We start from the raw sequence: 22770 nt of genomic DNA, 5'->3' as shown, positions 1-22770 counted from the left end.
GGCTGAGGTGTAGAGAGTCCCCTTAGTACATGTAAATGCATCTTTCTAGAGAAGGTTGGGCACTGCCAGTCCCAGAGTCCTGCCCTCTGCTGCCCAGAGGTGAAGCCAGGGACCCCAGGGCTTAGCCAGCCCCAACCAGCTACTCTACTCAGACTCTGCACTTCTGTTTGTGCTCACTGGGGCAACTCCCTTCTCTAAGATTAGAGGGTGGATTTCCTTTGGAAAGAAAAGACTTGGAACCAGCAGTGGTTTTCCAAAGGCCCTGGGACACTCCTTCATTGTCCTTTCCTCCTTTTCTACAGAATAAAGCCCTTTTCCACCAATTTAGTCTTAAGGAGAATTGGCTCCAGCACCGAGGAACTGTGGGTGAAACAGAGGAAAGTAAGTAAGGGTGGGGTGGGGTGGGGGTGGATGGAGGGGATGGGGAGAGCCCGGACTGAAGGTGACCATTCAAGTGCCTCCAGGGCTGAGGGGAATGCTTTGATTTCAATTCTGACCTCAATTAGCTTCTTCATTTAGACATTTCTCTCCTCCATGTGCTAGAGAGAAGCAAGGTCGGATTGGGGGAAAGTGGGTTTATTGCCCTGGCTCTAGAAAACTTCAATTCTCTAAGATCCAAGCAAGACCTTCCCATGTTCACGAGACACTTCCAGGAATAGGAAGCACAGTGATCGGCTTTACAGAGGCCTTTATAGAGTTTATACAGTGCTTTTGTACTGTGAGGCAAGGAAAAATACACATGCATGCATGTATATGTAACTATAAATGTGTGTGTATGTTTATAAACATATAGAAACATGCATATCCATGTGTATATTCTGTATACTTGCATGCATGTGTTTCCCCATTTGACAGATCAGGACACTGAGGCTCAGAGAAATTATACTATTGCCAGGAAAATATAAGCAGTGTCAGCCAGGGCTTGAATTTGAGGCCAGTGCTCTTTCCACCATATTCAAGGAATCAATAAGCATTAATTAATTAGGTAATCCACAGCCCGCAAGGAGCTCCTCTTCCAGGCGCCACTCCTGCCCAACTCAGGAAGATGACCAGGAAGTGAGATGACCTGGCTCACCTTCCCTGCACTGGACATTGCTCTCAATCTTTAGAATCATTATTTCCTTTATTCTCATAACTCCCCTGGGAGGGGAGGACAGTTATTATCCCTTATGGGTGAGGAAACTGAGATAAGCAAAATTAAGTGACTCACTCAGGGTCACACAACTAAGAGGTGTCTGAACTCGGGACTTGCTGACCCCAGGCCCAGCTCTCTGTCCACTGTGCTCTTTGACTAGCCCAGTACCATCCATCCATGAGCAATAGGGCACTAGGCAGACCCTGGAGATTACTAAGACAGGCGTGAAACAGTTCCTGCCCTCAAGACACTTACATTCCATCAGGAAAATCATGCATATGTGTGAATGTATATATAGAAAGAAGAGAGGATAATCCCAGGGAGGGGACCAGAGGGCAAGATTTCTGAGTTTCAGGGGTGGCTTCGTGGCACAGAGGATAGAGCACCAACCCTGGAGTCAGGAGTACTTGAGTTCAAATCCAGCCTCAGACACTTAATAATTACCTAGCTGTGTGGCCTTGGGCAAGCCACTTAACCCTATTTACCTTGCAAAAACCTGAAATAAAAATTATAAAAAAAAAGATTTCTGAGTTTCACCTATCAGGGTCAGGGCCAAGGGCCCATTAGTGCCTGAGGACCATTTGTAAATGATCAGTGTCCCCTTTCCTCCCAAATGAAATTGTGGTCTCATCAGTAGGGGGCAGAGGAAGGAGAGAAACTAGACCTTTATAAGTTCTTGATGATATGGATAATCTTTTAAAAAATTATACTGCATTATTTCAATTTTTAAAATTAAAACCTTGAAAGTAGTTGCTTTTCTGCTTCCAAAATTAGATGGGATCATGGGGTGGGGGAGACCTAAATCCAGTCACTCTGGGGACCAGAATGCTTTGCGCTCTGACAGACACATCCTGGCTGTGGGATCCTGGGCAGATCCTAAATAACAGAGAAGATGCCCATATTCATTGGAAGAGGGGGTTTGCTTCCCCTTGTACAAACACAGGTCCAGTCACTCGGATTGACAATGATAGTCATCATCAGAGTGGCTCCTCCCAACCTTCCCTCTGGGTCCGATAATCCCCCAGGAGCCCATTCCTGGCCCATGGCCTGCTGATGGCGTATGCAGCCCTGTCTGATACTCGCAAGGACACGTCCCTGGCCCTGTTGTCTTACACTCTAATTATATCATTTTGGAGGTTGAATGTATAAAGTGGCCTGGTGTTTCCTGGCCCCTCAGCTCTTGTACTCACTAGCCTAGTTAATGAGGTGTAAACATATCTTGTATGCATTGATTTGTGGGCTTGCCCGTTCAAGGGGGAGATGACGGCCTTTTTCCATCCGCTGCTTCGGCCCCAGCAAATCCTCCGAAGAGCAGAGAAACAGACACTTGTCACACAGTGTGATGTCAGTGATACGGCTGACCAGGCCGCCGAGCCAGAGGCCACCACCGTTCTCTCTGGCCCGGGGCCCAAGGGCCAGTATCTGATCTTTCCAGGGAGCCCAGCTTTTCTCTCTGAGGCCCTTTGGGTTTCAGGATGATCAGTGAAGGGGCACAGATATCCAGAGGATTAGACATGAACACTTCAAGGATTAGACTTTCTCTTTTTGCTTCTTGGATTTTTGAAGTAGCTGAGGTCACATTCTGTCCAGGAAAGGCCAAAGGCCACCCCCAGTCCCTTTGAAGGGACCTCAAATAGCCACATTTGAACAGAGACCCCTCTGGAATGTTCTCCACAGGTGGTCATCCAGGCTTGGTTTCTGGTGGACTCCAGGGAGGGGAAGCCCACCTCCTTGTGAGACCACCTATGTCATTGGGGCTAACTCTAACAGGAAGCTTTTCAGAGCTGCCTCTCTCCCTTCTGTGTCCCCCTTCCACCTGGCTCTCCATCCCTCCTGGCTCCCCATCCTGCCTCCATCTCTTTAGCCCCTTCTCATTCCGCCTCCGCTCCCTCTCATCTCTACACTCATCCAAGCCTCCTCTTCACTTCTCAGTGACTTTCCTCACACTTATCCATCACTGGACCCATTGCCCCAGACCACATACCCTGGCAGGCGTCTCCCCCCCCCCATCCTGGCTGCCAATGCCTCCCAGGGCAGGCTGCAATTCCCTTAGCTCTTGGGCTGTTCTATGCCACACTGAGGACTCCTGTTGAGTTTGTGGTGCCCTCAGAGACCTCCTTTCCCTGGCTAGGTGAGCAGCTCCCTAGACCCTCCTCCCTCATCTCCTGTTGGAGCAGACTTTTTTCCTACTCCAGCAGACTTTCCCTTGGAGGAATTACCTGATATTCTGTCTTTGGGAAGCTTTCTGGCCCTGCCCGGAGCCCCAAAGGGTGTCAACCAGCCCTCCCACCCTTAAGTCAGTGGCTCCCTGGGCTGACTTTTTCCCAATCATTGAAGGGAAACTTAGGCAGCCACCATGGACCAATGGGACCTTGCTTTAGCTTATCTTAAGCCCAGATTTCAGATAAATCACTGGACTCACATCCTTTGGGAGCTGCTGGTGGTTTCCAAGGTTGGGGCAGACATCTAGGAAGGATACTGTGTGGGAATCTTGTTTGCTACTCTACTGACTAAGCCATGAAGGACTTTATAGAGGCCGGTTCACCTGCCTTGCAAAGAGGCCAGAAAAGGGATTATGTGGGTTAAGAAGGAGGCTGGGTTGGGCTAGGTCTGGGACCTGCTTCATTCATCAGTCAGGAGTAGGGTTGGCAGCCCCAAACACCAAGGGCTTCCTTAATCTTTGGGGTGGGGTTGCAAGACTTCTATGTGCTTCCTGACTGTGTTTCAGGGAATGAAAGGATTGGAAAAGGAAATTAATTTCTTGATTGGACCTTTAAATCTGACAGTTTTAAAGATAAACTCCACAGAGAACCATATATTTTTATGCCATTGAGTGAGCAGGCAGTGTGGTGCAGTGGATAGGGAGCTGACCTCAAAGGCAGGAAAACTAGGGCTTATATCTTCTAGTCTGACCCTGGGAAAGATCCCTAAAATCTCAGAAAGGGACTAAGTGACGTTTCAGAACTGTATTGGGGAGTGAGTTTTTGCACTGACAATAAAATCCTGGTTCTGATTATTATCCCCTTCCCTAGCTCTCAGATCACTGTCCCATGGCTAATCTTTCTGGGCCTCAGTTTCCTCAGCTGTAAAACAAGACAGCTGGGATGGGAAACTTCTGAAGTCCCTTCCCATAGTCAGTCTCTAGTCTTCCAATGCATCATCACTCTCATCATTTTGCCTGGCTAATAGGGATTTCATCTGCAGAGAAATTCAGTGAATAAGCAACATCCAGATCAGCACCCTCTCTCCAGCTTGGAGTCTTAGAGCTGCCTGTTTGAGTGACCCTTGGCCAAGGTCACACAGCCAGCATGCATGTTGTGTGTCCCTTGAACCCAGAACTTCAGGACCAAGCTCTCTACCCACTAGCCCACACTGCCTCTCACTCTTATGATCCATTACACCCCAGCAATAATTGTGTTCCCTATGTGGCAGGCGATGAGTTTGCCTCTTCAAGGGCCTTTATAAACATCCCACACTAACCCACTGAGGCTGGTGTCCATTTGCTGACGATACTGGAAATCATTAGATGATTTGCCTGTGGTCACAGGACTGGATGGGGCGCCCAGCGCCAGCCTCTCACTCTCCTGTAAGAAGTCTTCGCTTTCCGTGGGTACACTCTCAGTATAGATGTGTCCACCCGTCACACATGTCCTGCTGCCTAGATTGAAACATATTTCCATTCTCCCCAAATAAACAAAGATCTATTTAGATGACCCTCCCCCCACAATCTTTATTGCTCCTAGAATTGGATATACAGTTATACAGTCCTCTGTTGTTTGGCATTCAAGGTCCTTCATCTCCTGGCCCTTCCTACCTTCCATCTTCTTCTACCTTATTCCCTGCCTCCTCCTTTTGGATCCAGGGACACTGACCTCTCTGACACTCCATCACCCAGCTCCAAGCATTCCCCCGGTCGCCCCCCAGACTCGCAATGCTCCTCTTTCCTTATCTCCATCTCCTGGTTTTCTTCAAATTCCTGTCAAGATGCAGCCTTCTACAGAAGTCTCTCCCAGTGCCAGTACCGCCCCCTACCCTCCAGGACCATCTCCAAGGTAGCCTGTCCATAGCTAGTTGGTACCTTTTCTCCTGTTAGACTGGAAGCTTCCTGAGGGCAGGGGTCGGCTCGTCTTGCTGTCACAGCATGTATCTCACAACCCTCGGCACATACTTGTGGACTGACCATACACACTGTGAATGAACAAAAGTCTAGGGAAGTGGAGGTCTGGGGCAACGTGCTCATCTTCTGTTTCCTCTCCCCCTCCCGCTTCCAGTCTTCTGCCACGTCTACCTGACGGAGCACTCCTACATCAGCGTCAAGGCAGGGGTCTCCAGCACCGCGCAGGAGATCCTCAAGATTGTGGCCGGGAAGCTCCAACATGCTCAGGATGACCTGGCCCTGGTGGCTGTCACCTTCTCAGGGGGTGAGTCACTTCCTCTGCTTGAACCCTAATCTGAGTCTCCTTCCGTGGGAAGGGGGGGGACATTCTGGGGGCGGGTCCCCTCTGGGACCCCAACCGGGTGACCCTAGGAACCATGAAAGGCTGCCTCTGCCCCTTGTTTCCGTGGCAACAGCCGATTCTTGGGTCTTAGTGGATGCTGAATCCCCCCCCCCCCAGGAATGGCATCCGGAGGAAGGCCCTTCAGGGTTCGGAAGAGGAGGGCGGGGCTCTTCGGGGGGACCCTAGAGAAGCGCCTCTACCCGGAGGGTGGCATGGCTGGAGGGGAGGGGGAGAGCGAGAGAACCGGGAGGAGAGAAAGGGGAGAGGAGGAGGAGGGAGGAGAGAGGGAGAGGGAGGGAGAGAGAGAGAGAGAGAGAGAGAGAGAGAGAGAGAGAGAGAGAGAGAGAGAGAGAGAGAGAGAGACTGTTTACCCAACGGCTAGGAACTTTGTTTATGAAAATACAGGGGAGAAGTGTGGCCCTGCGGGCTCCCCGCACGACGTGAGGCCCCGCCGGGCCCTTCTGGGGTGTTTCCGCGCCCCCAGAGCGGCTCCCTGGCCCTCTGGAATACAAGCTGCGGCTCGCGGCTGACTCTGGCTCTGGGGCACCCGGCTGGCGGGACCCCCGGCCAGCACAAGCGGGGCGCTCGGGCTCGGCCAGGTGCCAGCGGCCGCAGAGCTGAGGCTCCGGAGGAAGGCCGCGGGGCCTCCGTTTGTCCATTGTTCCCGGCCCTCCCGTGGGGGCTCCAGAGACCGCTCAGCGAGGCTCCATTGTTCCCGGGGAGCCGAGCCCGGGGACTGGCAGAGAAGCATTGCTCCCCTCCCCCTCCAGCCCCGGCGCCCCCCCATTACCCCTTAAACGCCGGCCGGCGCGCAGGGGCCACACGGTCTCCGTTTCCCTCTGAGCCATTTCCCGGGGCGACCGTGGCTCTCCAGCCGGCGCTGTCCCCGGGGGAAGGGTGGCGGAGCCAGCGGGGGGCTCCACGGGGGGCTCGTCGGGGCGGGCGAGGGCGGCGGCCCCTCCTCCGAAGGCTCCGGAGACGGCCGGGGAGGCCGGGGAGGCCGGGGAGGCCGGGCCAGCCCGAGGCCCTCCATCAGCCCGGAGCCGTCGGGGAATCGGACAATTCATACGCGGCTCCTGGCTGGCCCACGACTCTATGGCGCTGGGAAATGCCGCTTTCATCCTCCATTAGCCCAGACTCAGCAGCAGTTCATAGATTTCTAATCTGCACCGGCACATCCCGGCGGCGCTGCAGCCGCGCGCGGGGGAGAGGGGAGTCGTTTAAAACCTGAGTGCTGCCGCTATTAAAGAAGCCGCTTTGCGTGGAGCGCGGCCTCCTCCGAGGGAGGGGACTTAACGTGACCTTGGTTTTAAGTGCAGCCAGCTTTATTTCCTTTGGGGGGGGGGTCAGCAGAATGGAGAGCTGGGTCGTCTCATTCCTTTCCTCCCCTCTCTCCCTTTCGCTGCCTCCCTCTTTCTTTCTTTCTTTCTTTCTTTCTTTCTTTCTTTCTTTCTTCCTTCCTTCCTTCCTTCCTTCCTTTCTTTCTTTCTTTCTTTCTTTCTTTCTTTCTTTCTTTCTTTCTTTCTTTCTTTCTTTCTCTCTCCCCCATTTTATCCCCTTCACCCTCTCTCCTTCCTCCCCTTCTCCCTATCTCTCTCCTTTTTCCCCATCTCCCTTTCATTGACTTTCTCTTTCATTTCCCTTCTCTCTCTATAGCTCTCCATTCCTTCCTCAATGCTTTTTTCTTTCTTCTTTCTCTTCTCCCTTTTCTTATTCCTTTTCCTTTCACTTTCTGCCCCCATTCATCTTCCCTCTCTTTTCCTGCCTTTCTCTTTCATCCTCCCTTCTTTTCCCTTCTTCTCCCCTTCCCTATGTCCTTCCTCTCCCCCTCATCCTCTCTCATAAGAGTGGCTGGTACAGAGGCAGACAAAGAAGTCAGTCACTTTTCCTCTCTCTGGCCCTTTGTGTGGGCTGAGCCCTCCCGGGGGGCATGACTCTCTCTCTGGCCACGCCCTTGACCCTCCTCCCCTCGGGGAAAGGGGGTCCTTTTCAACTAGCTGCCAGATAACGATGGCTGCCTAGCTTGCTTCCTTCAGAAAAACCCTTTGAACGCATTCTTGCTGTCCTGGGAAATTGTTCAAATAAACCAATAATTTTCTCCTTGGACTCAGCCCCAGTCAGAAATCAAATTCAGGAAAATGCATCAGTTTTAAGTCTCTCTCCTCTTCCAGGTCTTTTCCATTTCTCTCCTCTTCCAGGTCTTTTCCATTCTCTCCCCCAAGGCCACATTCTAGAGACAGTTTAGTAATTCTGTTGATTAATAACAGAGCCACATTGGCTGACTTAAGAAACAAAGTGAAAATTTAAAGACACAAAGTAAACACCTCCTAAACCCCAAGGGAAGCCTATGAATTAAAATGAGACACAGAGACAGAGACACAGACAGCAACACAGTCAGATGGAGAGCCTGAGGGACAGCAAGAGACAGAGATGGAGACACAGAGACAGACAGAGAGACAGCAACAGAGATAAAAAAGACAGAGAGAGATACAGAGACAGAGAGACATAGAGAGACAGAGAGAGACAGAGAAAGGAAAGGGGGGAAGAGGAGGAAGAGAAGGGAGGGAGGGAAGAAAGGAAGGGGAGAGGTCACCAGCTTTAGTCTAGCCTGAATGGATCTTAGCAGAGCAGATCCTAGGGTCTATGAATGAGTCATAGCAGCCAACATTTATATTACTCTTACTGTATGCCAATATTGTGCTAAGCACTTTAAAATTATCTCATTTGATCTTTACAATAACCCTGTTAGGTAGGTAATGTGATTACCCCCATTTTACAGATGAGAAACTGAGACAGAAAGAGGTTAAATGACTTAACAAGTAATAAATAATGGAGGCAGAATTTGAACTCAGATCCTTACTTTCCTTTGAACCACTTATATAATGTTTGAAAAGTATTTTTGCTGCTGAAAATAAAATTTTCTAGTGAAAATATAGGAGCTGAATGTGCAAAGCCCTTCTTTCCATGTAGAGCCAATAGAATGATTTTCTGACCTTCCCCTCCCCTTCTCTGCCTTCTCTTTCTGTAGTCACCTGTAGTCTGGGTCCATCATAGTAGCATCCGACTTCTCCAAGGTCCAGCTGTTCAGTTCCCTTCATCATCTAGAAGATACTAGCTTGTACATAGTGGGGGGAGGGGACCTCTGTACCTCTCAGTGAGGAGAAGCACTGTCACAAACCCTTTGCTTGATAGGAGAATGTGGAGAGGCCCCCAGAAATGAGTGTACAAATCAGGGGGGATACACAGATTTGGTTTTGATGAGGAGGGAGCTGGTGATGAGGGCTGGCAGTCTGGACCTGTGTTCTTCTTTGGCCTGGAAAGCTCCTGGTGTGCAAACTTCCTCCTGCAATGAAACTCTTTGTAGTCTAAGAAGATTAAATGGCTGCCCTTGGTCAGGCATGCATTAGACTCAATCACCAAAAAAGCATTGATTAGGCACTTACAGTATTCCAGGACTTAGATCTAGATGTTCCTGATTCCCAGACCAAGGTTCCTAACCCCTGTGCTTCAGGCCTTTCTGCCTTTTACATAGCTGAGCCTTAGCCCTCCTTGAATGGAACAGAGCAGAGTTATCATGTGATTGTCATACCAACTTTCCAGTTCAAGACAGATTTATTTTTCAGGACATTTCTCTGTAAGATGCTACTATTTATGCAGTCAGTATTGTCAGTATTGTAACTCTTCTCACAATCCTATTGCTTTTTATTTTATTAAAGAAAAGCATGAACTTCAACCAAATGACTTAGCCATCTCAAAATCACTCGAGCTATCAAGTCGGATTTACGTCTACCGGAAGGATCTGTCAGAGACTTTGGTAAGAATCATCAATCCTTTTGTCAAATAGAAAAGAAAGACTGGGAGGAAGGAAGGAAGGAAGGAAGGAAGGAAGGAAGGAAGGAAGGAAGGAAGGAAGGAAGGGAGGGAGGGAGGGAGGGAGGAAGGGAGGAAGAAAGGAGAGAGAGAAGAAAGATAGAAAGAAATAAAAGCAGAAAGGAAGGAGAGGAGAGGAGGAAAGGAAAGGAATAAAACACTCCAGTTGTAATTTCAAATAAAAAAACAAAACAAAACATAGTTCTGACATGATTAATGATCTATCAACAAACACCCATTACGGTACTAGCATAGATTGGGTGCTAATAAAATAAAGTGCAAAATGAAGCAGTCTTTGCAAATATCAAAATAATAAACATTGGAAAAAATGCTCATCTAAAAGATGTATTTTCCAGATAACCATTCAGGTTCCATCTCAAAAGGAGACTTGACTTAATCTAGAGGTTTCAACAGAACAGGGACCCAGATGGAGGTCAGAAGGAGGCCCTACAAGGCCAACTACTCCATTTTACAGAAAAAGAGTCTGAGGCCCAAAAGGAACCAAGATTTGCCCAAAGTAACCAAGGGAATAGATGGTAGACCTTGGATTCCAACGAGGGTCTTCCAGTTCCAAATCTAGCTTACTTGCCAATGTCACACTCAGTTCTTCAAGTTAAACTGATCCTTATAGAAGGCAGCTCAGCACTTGGGACCTGAATTCTAGGCAATTCTAGTTTGGGGAAGTCTGACTCAGAGATCTTGGGCAGCCTTCAGGGCAGAAGAGAGCTTGGACCTTTAATGTAATCTCATTTACAATATTAGAATTCTTGGAAGTAGCCATGGGGAAAAGGTTTGTAGCTTCATCCTCTGTTTAAAAGGAGTCCAATAAAGATACTTCCATTGGCAAGGAGGATTAGGAGGCTGAGGAAAGCCAGGTTTGGGCTTTTTGTTTTCATTTCTTGCTAAGATTCTCCCTTAACCACTCCCAGGTGTCCCATGAGCAGTACAGGTTGAGTTGTACATCTTTGTCCCGTGGAGTTCTGGTGATTCCAAAGGTTGGCTGCAGAATTTAGCCATAGGACTTCAGCCAAGTCATTTTCCTTTCCTGGATCTCAGTTTCCGTATCTGTAAAAGGAAGAGGTTGAGCTAGATCATCTCTGAAGTCCCTTCCAGTTCTAACATTCTCCAGGTTTCACAGTTTATTATTTATTTTTCACAGTTTATTTACTCAGTTTATCTTTTAGGTTGATGCTTCAGTTAGAAATTTTCTCATTGGTTCATGGGTTTAAAACTGATGCTTACATCATCAGAGTGAAAGTTAACTTTAACATCTTGCTCTAAATTGTGTACATCACATCTATTATTCTATTTGAGCCTTCCCATGACCTTGGGATGTAGGTACCTCAGCCCAGGACAGTGAGGGTAATGTGGGAATGAGCACTGTTATACCTGCATTTTACAGATGAGTTGTCTGACTGCCAAGACGACTGCTTTCCAAATATACCTGCCTCTGCTTTCCAAATGCATAAGTGTGATGTCACTAGCACAAATTCATTGATCCTTTTGGAAAACAGGGAGTAGAGTCCTGAAGGAATAGACCATTAGGTCAACTTTGAGGACAGGTGAGGTTCTGTGTCTAAGGGAGGGAATCCTTTCAGGAGATCCTGCACAACATGAAGCATCTAGGCAAGGAAATGGAAAGGATTGTAAAAGACCAAAGACACAGGGTGGCTAGGTGGCGCAATGGATAGAGCACTGGCCTTGGAGTCAGGAGTACCTGAATTCAAATCCAGTCTCAGACACTTACTAATTACCTAGCTGTGTGGCCTTGGGCAAGCCACTTAACCCCATTGCCTTGCAAAAACTAAAAAAAAAAAAAAAGATCAAAGACACACTCCAGGTATTTCATAATTGCCTGTGGTGGAGGCAGAATGGGTAATGTTGACCTGTACTGTGGACTCAGAGTCTACCTTAGCCCATTGGAGAGCTCCACAGAGGGAATATTAGGCAACTGTTGGATAGCTGGCCAAGTCTAAAGGGAAATTTTGCCTTGGGTCAGAACAACAGCCACCTTTTGGAATCCCCCAAGGTATCTAGGCTCTTTCTCCTCCAAATTTCTCCTGTCTGTTCATTACATTTCCCCCAATAGAGTGTGGGAGGATTGTCATTCCCAAAGCCTAGCATATAGAAGTCACTTTTTTTGTGTTTTTTTTTGCAAGGCATTGGGGGGGTTAAGTGACTTGCCCAAGGTCAGTCAGCTAGGTAATTATTAACTGTCTGAGATCGGATTTGAACTCAAGTCTGCCTGAACTCCAGGACTGGTGCTCTTATCCACTGTGTCACCTAGCTGCCCCTAGAAAATACTTCTATGAAATGAAAACATGATGAAGCTTTAAAATTGTGTAATAAAAGTTCCTATTTAGAAGGTCTCTGATTCTACTAATACCCATTTTTATGTAAATGAACTTTTAAAAATAAAAATGAGACCATTTCTATGTTACATGAATTTCTTCATTCAGAAAACAGGTATTAGGTGCCTCCATGTCTGGTATACAGAAGGCATCTAATTCATGTTTTCAAACATAAAGAAGGAATTGATACCTGGAGGAAACTAACACTGTTATATCTTGTTTCCATGTATATAAGCCAATACTTAGCACAGTGTGGTAAATAGTAGGCACTTAATAAATGTTTATTGATAGATTGATAACTTGGAAAACCCAGGGATGAAGGTCCTTCATGGGAGAAGTGGTGTTGTGATTTATTGATATTAATCAGTTTTGGAAAGGGGCCACCAAAGTATTCTCAGTCAGGATAGGCTAGTCAGATGTCCTCCATCTAATTTCCTATGTCAAATTTCAGAGTGGTGCAATGACCATAGAGCTCACATGGAGGGTGGGGTGGGCAGAGCAGAGAGAGGAGAAGTCATTTTTTCTGTTATCTAGAGAAAATCAGTCCAACTCTATGTCTAATGATGCTCAGTAAATAGCTCAGATCTACAAAGCTAATTTTAGTACCAATTTTCTATGCAGTCTGGATTTCCTCCTGCTTTCTGTCCCAGTCCATTGACATTTTCATACCATTTTCCTTGTTCATAGAAGGTAAAGAACATGAAACATATTCTATGTACAACCCACGTCCAGATTTATGGACATGGCCCATGGCCTTCCTTTTGTTGGTTTTCCATTTTCCTCAATGGTCCACATTCTCATGCTGATGAAGAATGAGAGTGATTTCAGGGATTTTGCTTTTATTATCTTACTCTAGGGGCAGGGTCCTATAATCAGATTTTATATTGTGTGTGTGAGAGAGAGGGGCTAATTCAATCAGAAATCATTGATCGCACTCTCTGGTTTCTGAGCCTGCTTCCCAAATAGGTTGTAACTCATAGAAGGTGAACAGATGGGAAAAAAAATATTAGGTGCACTCATGAAAGATGATTGTCAGGGCTTCCGTAGGGTAACTAATTTAGCAAGAAACATTTGGGAGTTGCTCAATATCCCTTTGCTTCTGCCAATCAATTTAGAGCCCACTGGTTGAAAGCGAAGAATCCCAACAAAGGTCACTGAGGATACTGGGAATGAACACATGGGACCTGGCTATGGAATTAATGAACTTTGATTGGAGCTTGTTCAATTCAATTCATGAGGTAAGCACTGGTGAGAAAAGTTGGTGGTGGGAGCAATTTGCCAAAGAGCCCCAAATTCAGTGAGGATCCTGGGGAAGGATCTCCAGGGTGTCCTAAAATTGTTGGGAGGGACCTTTGGTGTCATCTGGTCCATCTGAAATATTCTTAATATTATTCAACAAATGCTCATTGAGCAACTACTCTATGATAGATGCCATTCCAGGCCCTGGACATACAGAAATGAAGCAAAAACAGGCTTCTTCTGCCCTCTAGGTGCTTGTATTGTACTGTAGGGAAGCTACTTGTACCTAGTAAATTTTGAGGGAGAGAGAGAGAGGGAAGATATATGAGATGAGATGTGCTTGAAAGGAAGACCAAGGTGAGGAGGGAAAGCAAACCAGGAGCGGGGACATTTGGGTCAAGTCAACGAGGCAGTAGAAAGGATGCTGTGTATGGTGAATAGCCAGTGGGTATTTGGAGAGTGGAAAAAGAGATATCATGTGAACCAACATTTTTATGGTGCTTTTTAAAGCTTTTAATCAAGTATCATCATAAATTTTTCATTACTCCCTCTTTATTCTCAGATTTCATCTCTTTATTTTTAAGGAGGAACCTTTCTTCCTCCTCTGTGAACATCTTTATTTTCCCCCTCTGTGTTCTCTAAGGGACTGCCCATGCTCAGTTGTAGACCTTATAGTTGAGGAAGGCACTTTGTGTCCAATGTCATGACCCTCAAATGATGTAGCAATGAACCCCACCTCTAACAGAAAGGGAAGAAAAAAAGAAACCCAGCCTTTAAATCTCTGTTCTGTCCTCACAGCAAGAGCTGATTTACTTCACGTTCAGCCGACAAGGAAGCAGTGAGAACACGGTGAACCTCAGTCTCCTGCTCCAAAGATGCAATGAAGTCCAGCTGTGGGTGGCCACAGAGATCCTGCTTTGCAGTCAGCTCTGTAAACGTGTGCAGCTGGTGAAAAAATTCATCAAGATTGCTGCTCAGTAAGTGTGAGCCCTGGGCATGTGTTGGAAAGGGAGTGCCCAGGCAGGGGGCAAGGCTTTGGGATGAACCCCAAGATCCCCATATCTAGAACACAAAAAACTCCAAACCTTGGAAACCTCTCATGTTACATATGGGGAAACTGAGGCCAGAAGAAGGGAATGATTTGTAGAGGGCCCTCAGCCAGGAAGTGGTAAAACAAGCCAGTGCACTCCGTTTTTTTGGGTAGCCCTCTCTTTCCATTACATCATACTGACCTCACTATAGAACAATAAAGGATCCCTGACCTACTGGAGAGTGTGGACACTGTCTCCAACAATGCAGATTGACTAATCAATCAACAGGCATTCATTATCACCTTCTAGCTGTCAAAACCTACCCTAGGGTGCTAATGGACTTGGCTGAGTTTGGACTCACCATTTTTAAAAAATTTGAAACATTTGCACGTTGTGATAAATGTTGAGATTGGGTTAGAGAAATCCATAGGTTTCTCATAAGGTTATTATGAGGGTCCAATGGAATGGTATCTGATAAGCATTTAACTATGCTCTCTTCCTCCTCTTCCTCCCCTAGCCCTTGGTTCAGTCCTTAACATGCTTCAATGATCTCTGAGAAGGCTGTGCCTTTCATCACTCTTTTATATGGTGGGGTTGATGAATCTTTCAAAACCAAAAGGTCCAAAGCCTAAGGTCGGCCACTTGTCCATCCTCCCAAGCAACCATCTCCGTACTATACAATGAAAGGTTTGGGGCTAGCCCTCATTCAGTCACCTTCCAATTCTTACACTGTTGCTATTAGATTTTGAATGCCAACTGTGGACAAATGCAGTGAGGAGAACACAGCTGCAGCCATTGCCTGGGGGAAATGGAGCTTATCTTTGGGACTCTCTGTATCCCAGGACTCCCCTGGGCCCTTGCCTGCCCAAAGCAGCCCTCCCATACATGTCTCTGCTTGGAATCTTTTCCCAACATGAGACTTTTTCTTAAATAGATATTATTGTGTGGACCTCCATTTATGATTCCCCTAATACTGTTGATGCAAAATGTGACCTGAGACATCCCTGGTTGTCTCAGCCCTTTTGCTTTAATAATCTTCTGAAATTTGTCAAGGGATGAGGCTATTAGTAGAAAGGGACAGTCAATCTCACTGCCATCTTGCTCAAGTCCCAGGGTAAGTAGATCCCTGCCTTGAGGGCAGTGTCACTGGAGTATCTCTTCTCCATCTGGCCCCTTTCTTTTGCGCTATTGAAAGGCACACTCTGTCCTTCCAAATGCAAATAGAAATGTAGCCTTAATTTCCTTATTATTATTCCAGTTGGAATAACCAAGGGAAATTAGTCATTTACACAAAGAAACATATTCTCCTTGCTCATTGACATCCTCTTTATATATTCTTGCTCATAGCCAATGAATCCTTAGCCTCACATCCCCCTTTACTTCTCCCTCTCCAATTCTGGTGGATAAGGTGACTTCGTTTTCTCCAATAATTGTTCCTCCAATGGAGAATTTGCTGAGCAGCAACCTAGAGCAAGCAACGAGTCAGTGGTTGAAGTCTGATTTTGTGGTCATCACAGTCTTTCAAACTTTCATTATTATTACCCTTCCTGGAACTAGAGGGAGAGGCTGTGTGGTGAGGTGGATAGGGTGCTGAAGTTGGGGATCAGAAAGACCCCAGACCAAATTCCATCTTGGTTACTTGCTAGTTCTCTGACTCTGGGAAAATGGTCTTTAACCCAGTTAAGCCTCAGTTTCTTCATGTGTAAAATGGGGAAAATTAGCACTTATCTATCAGGGTGGTGGAAAAAATCAATGAGCAGGCATCTCACAAACTTTTCATTACTCTGTAGGGCTGTGGGAGGAGCAATACATTGGTAGCCCAGGAATAGGCTCTCAAGTGTCAGAGGATTTTTTTACCCTACCTTGTGGGAGGGTTTCCCTCTTTGAACAGGCAGTTTCAGTCTTGGTTGTCCCTCTTTGTGGGGATTGGGGGTGAAGCTACCTTAATCAGATACGCAAGGGGTTCATTGAAGAGGTCAATGTTATTATTGCTCCAGCTCTGATTGAGCCAATAGTTTAAATTTAAGGCATACACAAAGGACATCTAATCATTAGGCACTCATTAACTTTCATTCAATGCCTACTATGTGCTGGATACTGAGGATACAAAAAAAAGGAGACAAAAACAATCCCTGCCCTCAAGAAGTTCACATTCTACTGGAAGGAACAACACATGGACAACTTGTAAAAACAAGACAGACTGGATAAATGGAAGGGAATACATAGAGGGTCATGTGGAGGGCAGCTAATTTGTCATTGCTAAAACTGGAAAGGATCCCTGACCTTGTGGAGAGTGTTGGCACTGTGTCCACCCTGCAGATCCACCAGTTGATCAGCAGACATCCATTAAACACCTTTGAGGAATCAGGTCCAGGACTAGGGTGCTAATGGTGCCAAGGCAATATCACGGCCTATCCAGCCAATTGCTTTCACATCCTATGGGACTCTTGGGCATGTTCTTATAACATTATAAATTGATTTTGCCTTCAAAAAGAAAAAGAATGAGACCATGTATTTCATGGGGAAAGATTTAGAATTTCCAAGTAGTTGAATATTTTCTGAGTGATATTCTATGAACACTTAAAAATATGTTATAACAATGAGCCAGAGTTCTTATAGTTCATTGGAAAAACCAGGAAAAGGAGAGAGGAAAAAAGAGAATGTGAAAGCAAAAGTCCTTGGTTGGGCAGCATTGGGACAGAAGGGAATGGTATTGGATGAAGAATCAAAAGACCCGTTCAAGTCACTTTTCAGTCATCTAAGCTATCGGTCAATCACTTTGTCTCTCTGGGACACATTTTTCTGTTCTAGACAATGATACTGAGTGGTTCCTTCCAAAGTGACATCAGGGATAGCTCGGTGGTGCAGTAGATGGAATGCTGAGCCAGGAATCAGGAAGACATGTCTAGATGTGGCCACAGACACTTATTATCTGTGTGACCCTGATTGGCAAATTACTTCACATCTATTTGCCTCAGTTTCTTCATCTGTAAAATGGAGGGAAATTAATGGTACCTACCTCCTAGGGTTGCTATAAAGATCAAATGAGATGCTTGTTAAACACTTTGCAAACCTCAAAGTGCTATTATAAATGCTGTTGTTTTTTTAATCTGTTGTTTTAATCTGTGATCCAAGGAATATAGGAAACATGTTGAGTTAGAAACGTTGTGAAGCACTTGGGAGATATTAACTTATGACTTCACTTATTCATCCTGCATATGGGACTAGGGATGAAGGAGAGAGAAAGAAAAGATGTTGGGATAAAGGAATTACTCCAGAGTAAAGGTAGTTGTCAGTCAATTCAGAAATAGTAGACTCAGACTAACTTTGAGAAACCCCATACTGAGATAATACTAATGGCCCAGAGACTGGAATTTTGTCTTCAGGGTGTCAGATTTAGAGAACCCTGACAACACTGATAGCAGAGAATGAACAATAGAATAGTTACCATCTGCTTATTAGGAACCATTAGTTGTATTAGGAATACACAAGATGGCGGATGGGGGTGAGTTGTTCTTCACCACCACCTGGTAGTCTTCCAGTAGTGGTCTCATCCCAGTGATGTTCTCGAGTCCCTCTCTCTACTATAGAATGTCATTCCTCCTGCCCTTATTCATCAAAGTATGTTCCTTGTGCCAGTGGTCATACTAGCTTTGCCACCCTCTCAGCCCTTTGCCATAGATTCCTTACTCTATTCTCATGCTCGTCATTCTTTGTACTGCTAATAGATTAATCATGTCTAGTTCCAGATCTGATTATGCCAGTTCTCTGCTGAAAATCCTTCAATCTCCCCCTATTACCTATCCAGTAACATTCAACCCATTTAACCTGACATTCAGGGCCCTAACTGGCATCTCCTTACTTTTCAAGCTTTATTTCATACCCCTTTCTCCTCCCTCATCCCTCCTTCGGTCATATTAAACTATTCATCATCCCCTTCACATGCCTCCCACCTTCCTGTCTCTGTGCCTCAGTTCACTCTGTTCCTTATACTTAAAATAGTCATTCATTCATCCCACCCATCTTTGAAAGCCCACTTCAAATGCTTTGTCTTCCATGAAATCTTACTTGATCTTTCCTCAACTTTTGGAATTCAAATCTAATCCACTTCTCATGTATCTATTGGCAGCACAATCGTGAATTTATATGCCTTATACGTCCTCGATGACAAGCTCCATGGGGGCAAGGAATAATGTCTTAATCTTTATATATTATCTAGTACAAAGTAGGTCCCCAATAAAGATTTGTTGAAATGAGTCTGTATATCATATTTAAGAGTTTGAATTAGGAGCATAGCTTTATGAAAAGCATTTCGATAGCTGTCCATTATAAATATTCATGTTATTATGGCTCTACCCTGGAGCTATTTTGATGGAGACAAATGGAATATAGGTTTGAAAGGGAATACAAGTTGCAGATGAGCTGTATGGAGTGATGAGATCTTTACTGGAAACAAAAATGAAAACAAGAGGTTGATTCATGACTCCTTAGAATGAGAACAAGCAGCTGTGGGGAATGTTCTAAGCAGGGTTTGCAGGACAAGTGATAAAGGCGGATGAAAAGCTTGATGCCTTCTGTCACATTTCTAAGGAAAGGGGGAGGGGAGGGAGGGATGATGGAAATTGGTTCCAGAGTGCTTAGAAGTCCCAGATTTCTAAAGTGGATTATCTGGTGAAATATTTGGGAATATTCTTCTAATAATTAGGGGCAAAGAAAAAGAATGGCATGCCCATTGACCTTTACCATATGGGGCTGGTACAAGAGAGTGTTTTACAAACTCTAAAAAATCTGAACATTAATTGTGGCAACTATCTGCTATTATCATTAACAAAGTGAGTAAGTGAGAAAGCTTTCTGGGAGTTTTTGAAGTGCTCCCTCGTCTATCACTTCAGTGGTCAGAAGTGGATACATCTATGGGGAGGACCCTCTCAGCTCCCCATGCTTGACCTCAGGGGCCAAGGAGATCCTTTGCACCTTTTCAGTTCTGGGATTATCCAAAGAATGGACATTGACCTCAAAGTGACATCAGTTTCCTTTTATTCTGACAGCTGCAAAGCCCAAAGAAATTTGAATTCTTTCTTTGCCATTGTAATGGGTCTCAACACTGCATCAGTGAGCCGACTGTCTCAGACCTGGGAGGTAAGCAGCCTGAGATCAGAGAACCATTAGTAGGGTTGCTTTAACCAGAGTGGGAAGGGTTTTCCTGAAAAGACTTCCTTTGGTAAGATTCAATTGCAACACCTTTAAAATGTGGATATATCCCATTATTGAATTGCTAAGTAAATGGATTGAGTTCTGAAGACCTGTATTGTAATATGAGAAAAGATTTCCATTTGTTGAAAAAGAGAACATTGCAACTTAGAGTGATTTGGAAAGAAAGAAATTGAAAGATGAGAAATCTTATGTAGGGTCAGTTCTGCTGGGATTAATATTTTCATTCTGGCTATTTCTGTTTTAATGAATGATAAATGCATCTGCATTAACTATGACCTAATTACATCAATTAATGATCCCCAAAGCTAGCAACTAATGTACAGATATCAACTAGAAAGTGATAGTCAAAGAAATCTGAATCTGTAATAAAGAAAAGACTAAAATGTCTAAAAACACATCCTGTGTTTCAAATAATTCTGGTTTCTGTGAGTTCCCCCTCAGGGTATAGGGTATAGAAGATATACCTGTAGGATCTCCAGGGGGTGAAGCTCCATTTACTAATGCAGATTAGCGAGCACAACCTCAATAATCTATTAAGGATCAGTAAGAGATTAATGGCACATAGAATCCTTAACAGGACTCAAGGGCACACAACCAACATGTACAAGAGGAGGACTTGAACCCATATCTTTCTGGTTTCGAGACTGACTCTCATGTCCTTCCCTTTGCCATCCTACCTCAGGAGTCTAATGAATGTACTGCTGATGTGTCATATAATCCTAGCTTCTCTAAGCTTCCTTCCCCCATCCCCAAGGAAAGAAAAAGCCAAAGAAATTCTTCAAGAGATGAGGAGGGAGTAGTGACTTTCTTGGAATCAATGATATATTTATAACCCTATAGAGTTATCACAGTACCCTAGACTTTGACGGGTAAAAGAGATGATGGCATAAACACAAAGAAACCCTTACTGTAGTATACCCAATAACGACCTTCCAGTTTTGACTTGGAGACCTTCACAAATTGGGAGTTCTTTCCCCCCTGAAACAATCCATTCTACCCTTATACAGATTTGTTGGCAAGGTTTTTTTGGTAGCCATTGAGCTTCAGTTGATTTCATGGTAACTTTAGCCCATTGTTCTTAGATCTGCTCCTGGATACCAAACAGAGCCTTTCTAATCCCCTTTCCATGAGATGCCACTTCAGGTACTCTTATATCTCCACTTACACCACCAGTAAGGATAACCTGTTGAGTCATAGTTAGTCATACCTAAGAGATATTCTGATTTCATAGCTAGAAAACATCTAGAAAAAATCTGTCCTTGTAAGTCTCTGGCACCAAGGACAGGGCCCCCGACAGGAGGCACCCAAGAAATATTGGTTGAATGGAAATGTTTTGAGTAAAGAAGGAAATGACCTGTAATGTTATCATCCCAAGATCCCATCTCAACTCCAAGAGACTTACTGCCAGGTTAGCCACAAGGGAGGTGAATCTTTCAGACATAACCATTCTCCAAAATAATATCTAATCTGTGAAGATCCAGGTAACCTCATACCTACAAAATCAGGTTTCTCTTCAGAGTATTTATATCTGGTAGTATACCTTCACACCCCTCCCAGGAGGACCTGCTCATTTGTGTGCCTGTCCTAGGCACATAGCCAGACTTTCCCCAAGATGCCCACTGGGCTCTCTCGTAGGCTAGTTTGAACTTCTCTTTTGGTTTGGTTACCTTCTTGACTACCTGTTAAAATGCCTAGATATTCAAACTCAGTGATCTGTCTCAGGCTTCACTGGACCAGTAGACCAGAGGACATAATTTCTGGCATTTTCACTCACTGCCTTGAAAGCCAATTAGGCTGTTTATCTAGAAGATGTCAGCCTACATTTTTATTACAAGCTCAACATGACTATTAAAGACAAATAGAGAATACATCAAAGTTAGGGGCTGGAATTGAAACCCAAGAAGTTTTCATTAAATAATCATCATTGTGTAGAATGTTTAATGAGACTGGATAGATTTCTGAATGAACAGCCATTATACTCTCTGATATTCAATGATATTTGTCAAGGCTTTTATGCTAAAAGCATGGGGGAAAAGAAATGGAGACTTATTGGGGACACAGTTCACTAAGTTTTTATGTTCAGAAACTTAACACATGGATTCAGAATTTGACCAAAAAACCTCCTTTGAACCCCTTGACTTATTTTCCCTCTTGGTTTTCTTCCAGAAAATCCCTGGGAAGTTTAAGAAACTTTTCTCAGAGTTGGAGAGTTTAACGGTAAGTAGTCACATCCATTCAAAGTCTTAAGTTTTTTCTGCATTTAGACCATTTACTTCACTCTCTGTGATGTGAAATTCTCTGGGAGTTATTTCCTTGTTTTAGAAACAGCTTATAGTTTGAAGGGAGGTAGTGTCAGAGATTGAGTATGTCCATTCTGTGTGGAAAGGTGTGAGAATGGGCTTTGTGGGATGATTTTCAGAAGAAATATTTTGTCATTCCCCAAAGCTCCCTTGAACTGTGAAACAGAATGAAAGGGGAAAACAAACAGATACCTTGCCCTTGGCTCTCTCCCATTTTTAGAATTATTTGGGGAACTTTGCAATGTTATTTAGAGAATATTTTTAGAGTATGCCAGTGGGTTTTCATTATTTCTCTGAAGTGTCTGTGGATCAATGAGGTGGATTTTTCTTTGAAGATGTAGCAACAGTATTTCAAGGGAACCCTGATAATGGAAATTAGACTGAAAAAAAGAAAAGTGAGGTAGAATCCATAGAGGCAGAGACCCAGCTAGGGAAGGGAGTAGCTAGGGATTTCCTTAGGGTGGGAAATTTCAAGGACTTCAGTAGTACTGTCCTTTGACTGCTTCTTCTCTCTGACCGCTTTGCCTTCATGGTGGTGGTGATGGTGTCCATATTCTGGGAACACTTCCTTTACTGCCAAGCCTCCCTCTGGGATAGAAGTTCCATGGCCTTATCCATGGCCTTATCCAAGGGCTGGACACTTCCTTTCTTGCACCCACCTAACTACCCAACCATGATGTTCTAGAATGACAGACTGCCACATGAGCCTTCCCACCCACCTATTCACCTCCTCCCTAAGCCAGGAATTTCTAGTTTCAGCTCTTCACATGGGACCAGCCTAAGAGCATTCAAAAGGTAGACTTTCCAAAGTCATCTGCCATTCACAAGAAGCAGCTGTATGGGTTTTGTTCACTGTTTGGGGCATTGATTCTCAAAAAAAAAAATTCACAATCTCCTCCATCCTCAAAAGGGAGCTGTTTATAGCTAAACAACCTTTACATTGTGAGACTAAAGTGGTTCTTGAATGTTTATATCTCATTCATTTTCTCTTTGTTTCCTCAATGGTTCTGCAGGACCCTTCCCTGAATCATAAAGCCTACAGAGATGCATTCAAAAAAATGAAGCCTCCTAAAATCCCCTTCATGCCTCTTCTGCTTAAAGGTAATCCTCTCTGGTGTTCATGAGTGCTAA

The 22770-nt window shown here is 44.9% G+C and overlaps 1 protein-coding gene across 2 annotated transcripts in view; it reads left to right on the top strand.

The window, feature by feature from the left end:
- RAPGEF5 (Rap guanine nucleotide exchange factor 5) overlaps nucleotides 1–22770 on the top strand; it is a 135607-nt gene that overhangs the window by 91315 nt on the left and 21522 nt on the right. For both annotated transcript variants that reach the window (XM_074195455.1, XM_074195454.1), the window contains 8 exons: nucleotides 303–381; nucleotides 5407–5556; nucleotides 9351–9448; nucleotides 12971–13093; nucleotides 13893–14071; nucleotides 19174–19264; nucleotides 21506–21556; nucleotides 22653–22740. In XM_074195455.1, the coding sequence (XP_074051556.1) occupies nucleotides 303–381; nucleotides 5407–5556; nucleotides 9351–9448; nucleotides 12971–13093; nucleotides 13893–14071; nucleotides 19174–19264; nucleotides 21506–21556; nucleotides 22653–22740 (859 nt within the window). The remainder of the gene's footprint in view (nucleotides 1–302; nucleotides 382–5406; nucleotides 5557–9350; nucleotides 9449–12970; nucleotides 13094–13892; nucleotides 14072–19173; nucleotides 19265–21505; nucleotides 21557–22652; nucleotides 22741–22770) is intronic.

The sequence above is a fragment of the Macrotis lagotis genome, chromosome 7 (assembly GCF_037893015.1).
Source record: "Macrotis lagotis isolate mMagLag1 chromosome 7, bilby.v1.9.chrom.fasta, whole genome shotgun sequence".
Lineage (NCBI taxonomy): Eukaryota > Metazoa > Chordata > Mammalia > Peramelemorphia > Peramelidae > Macrotis > Macrotis lagotis.
Note: the sequence above shows the minus strand (reverse complement) of the source record. Positions and strands in the feature narration are given on the sequence as shown.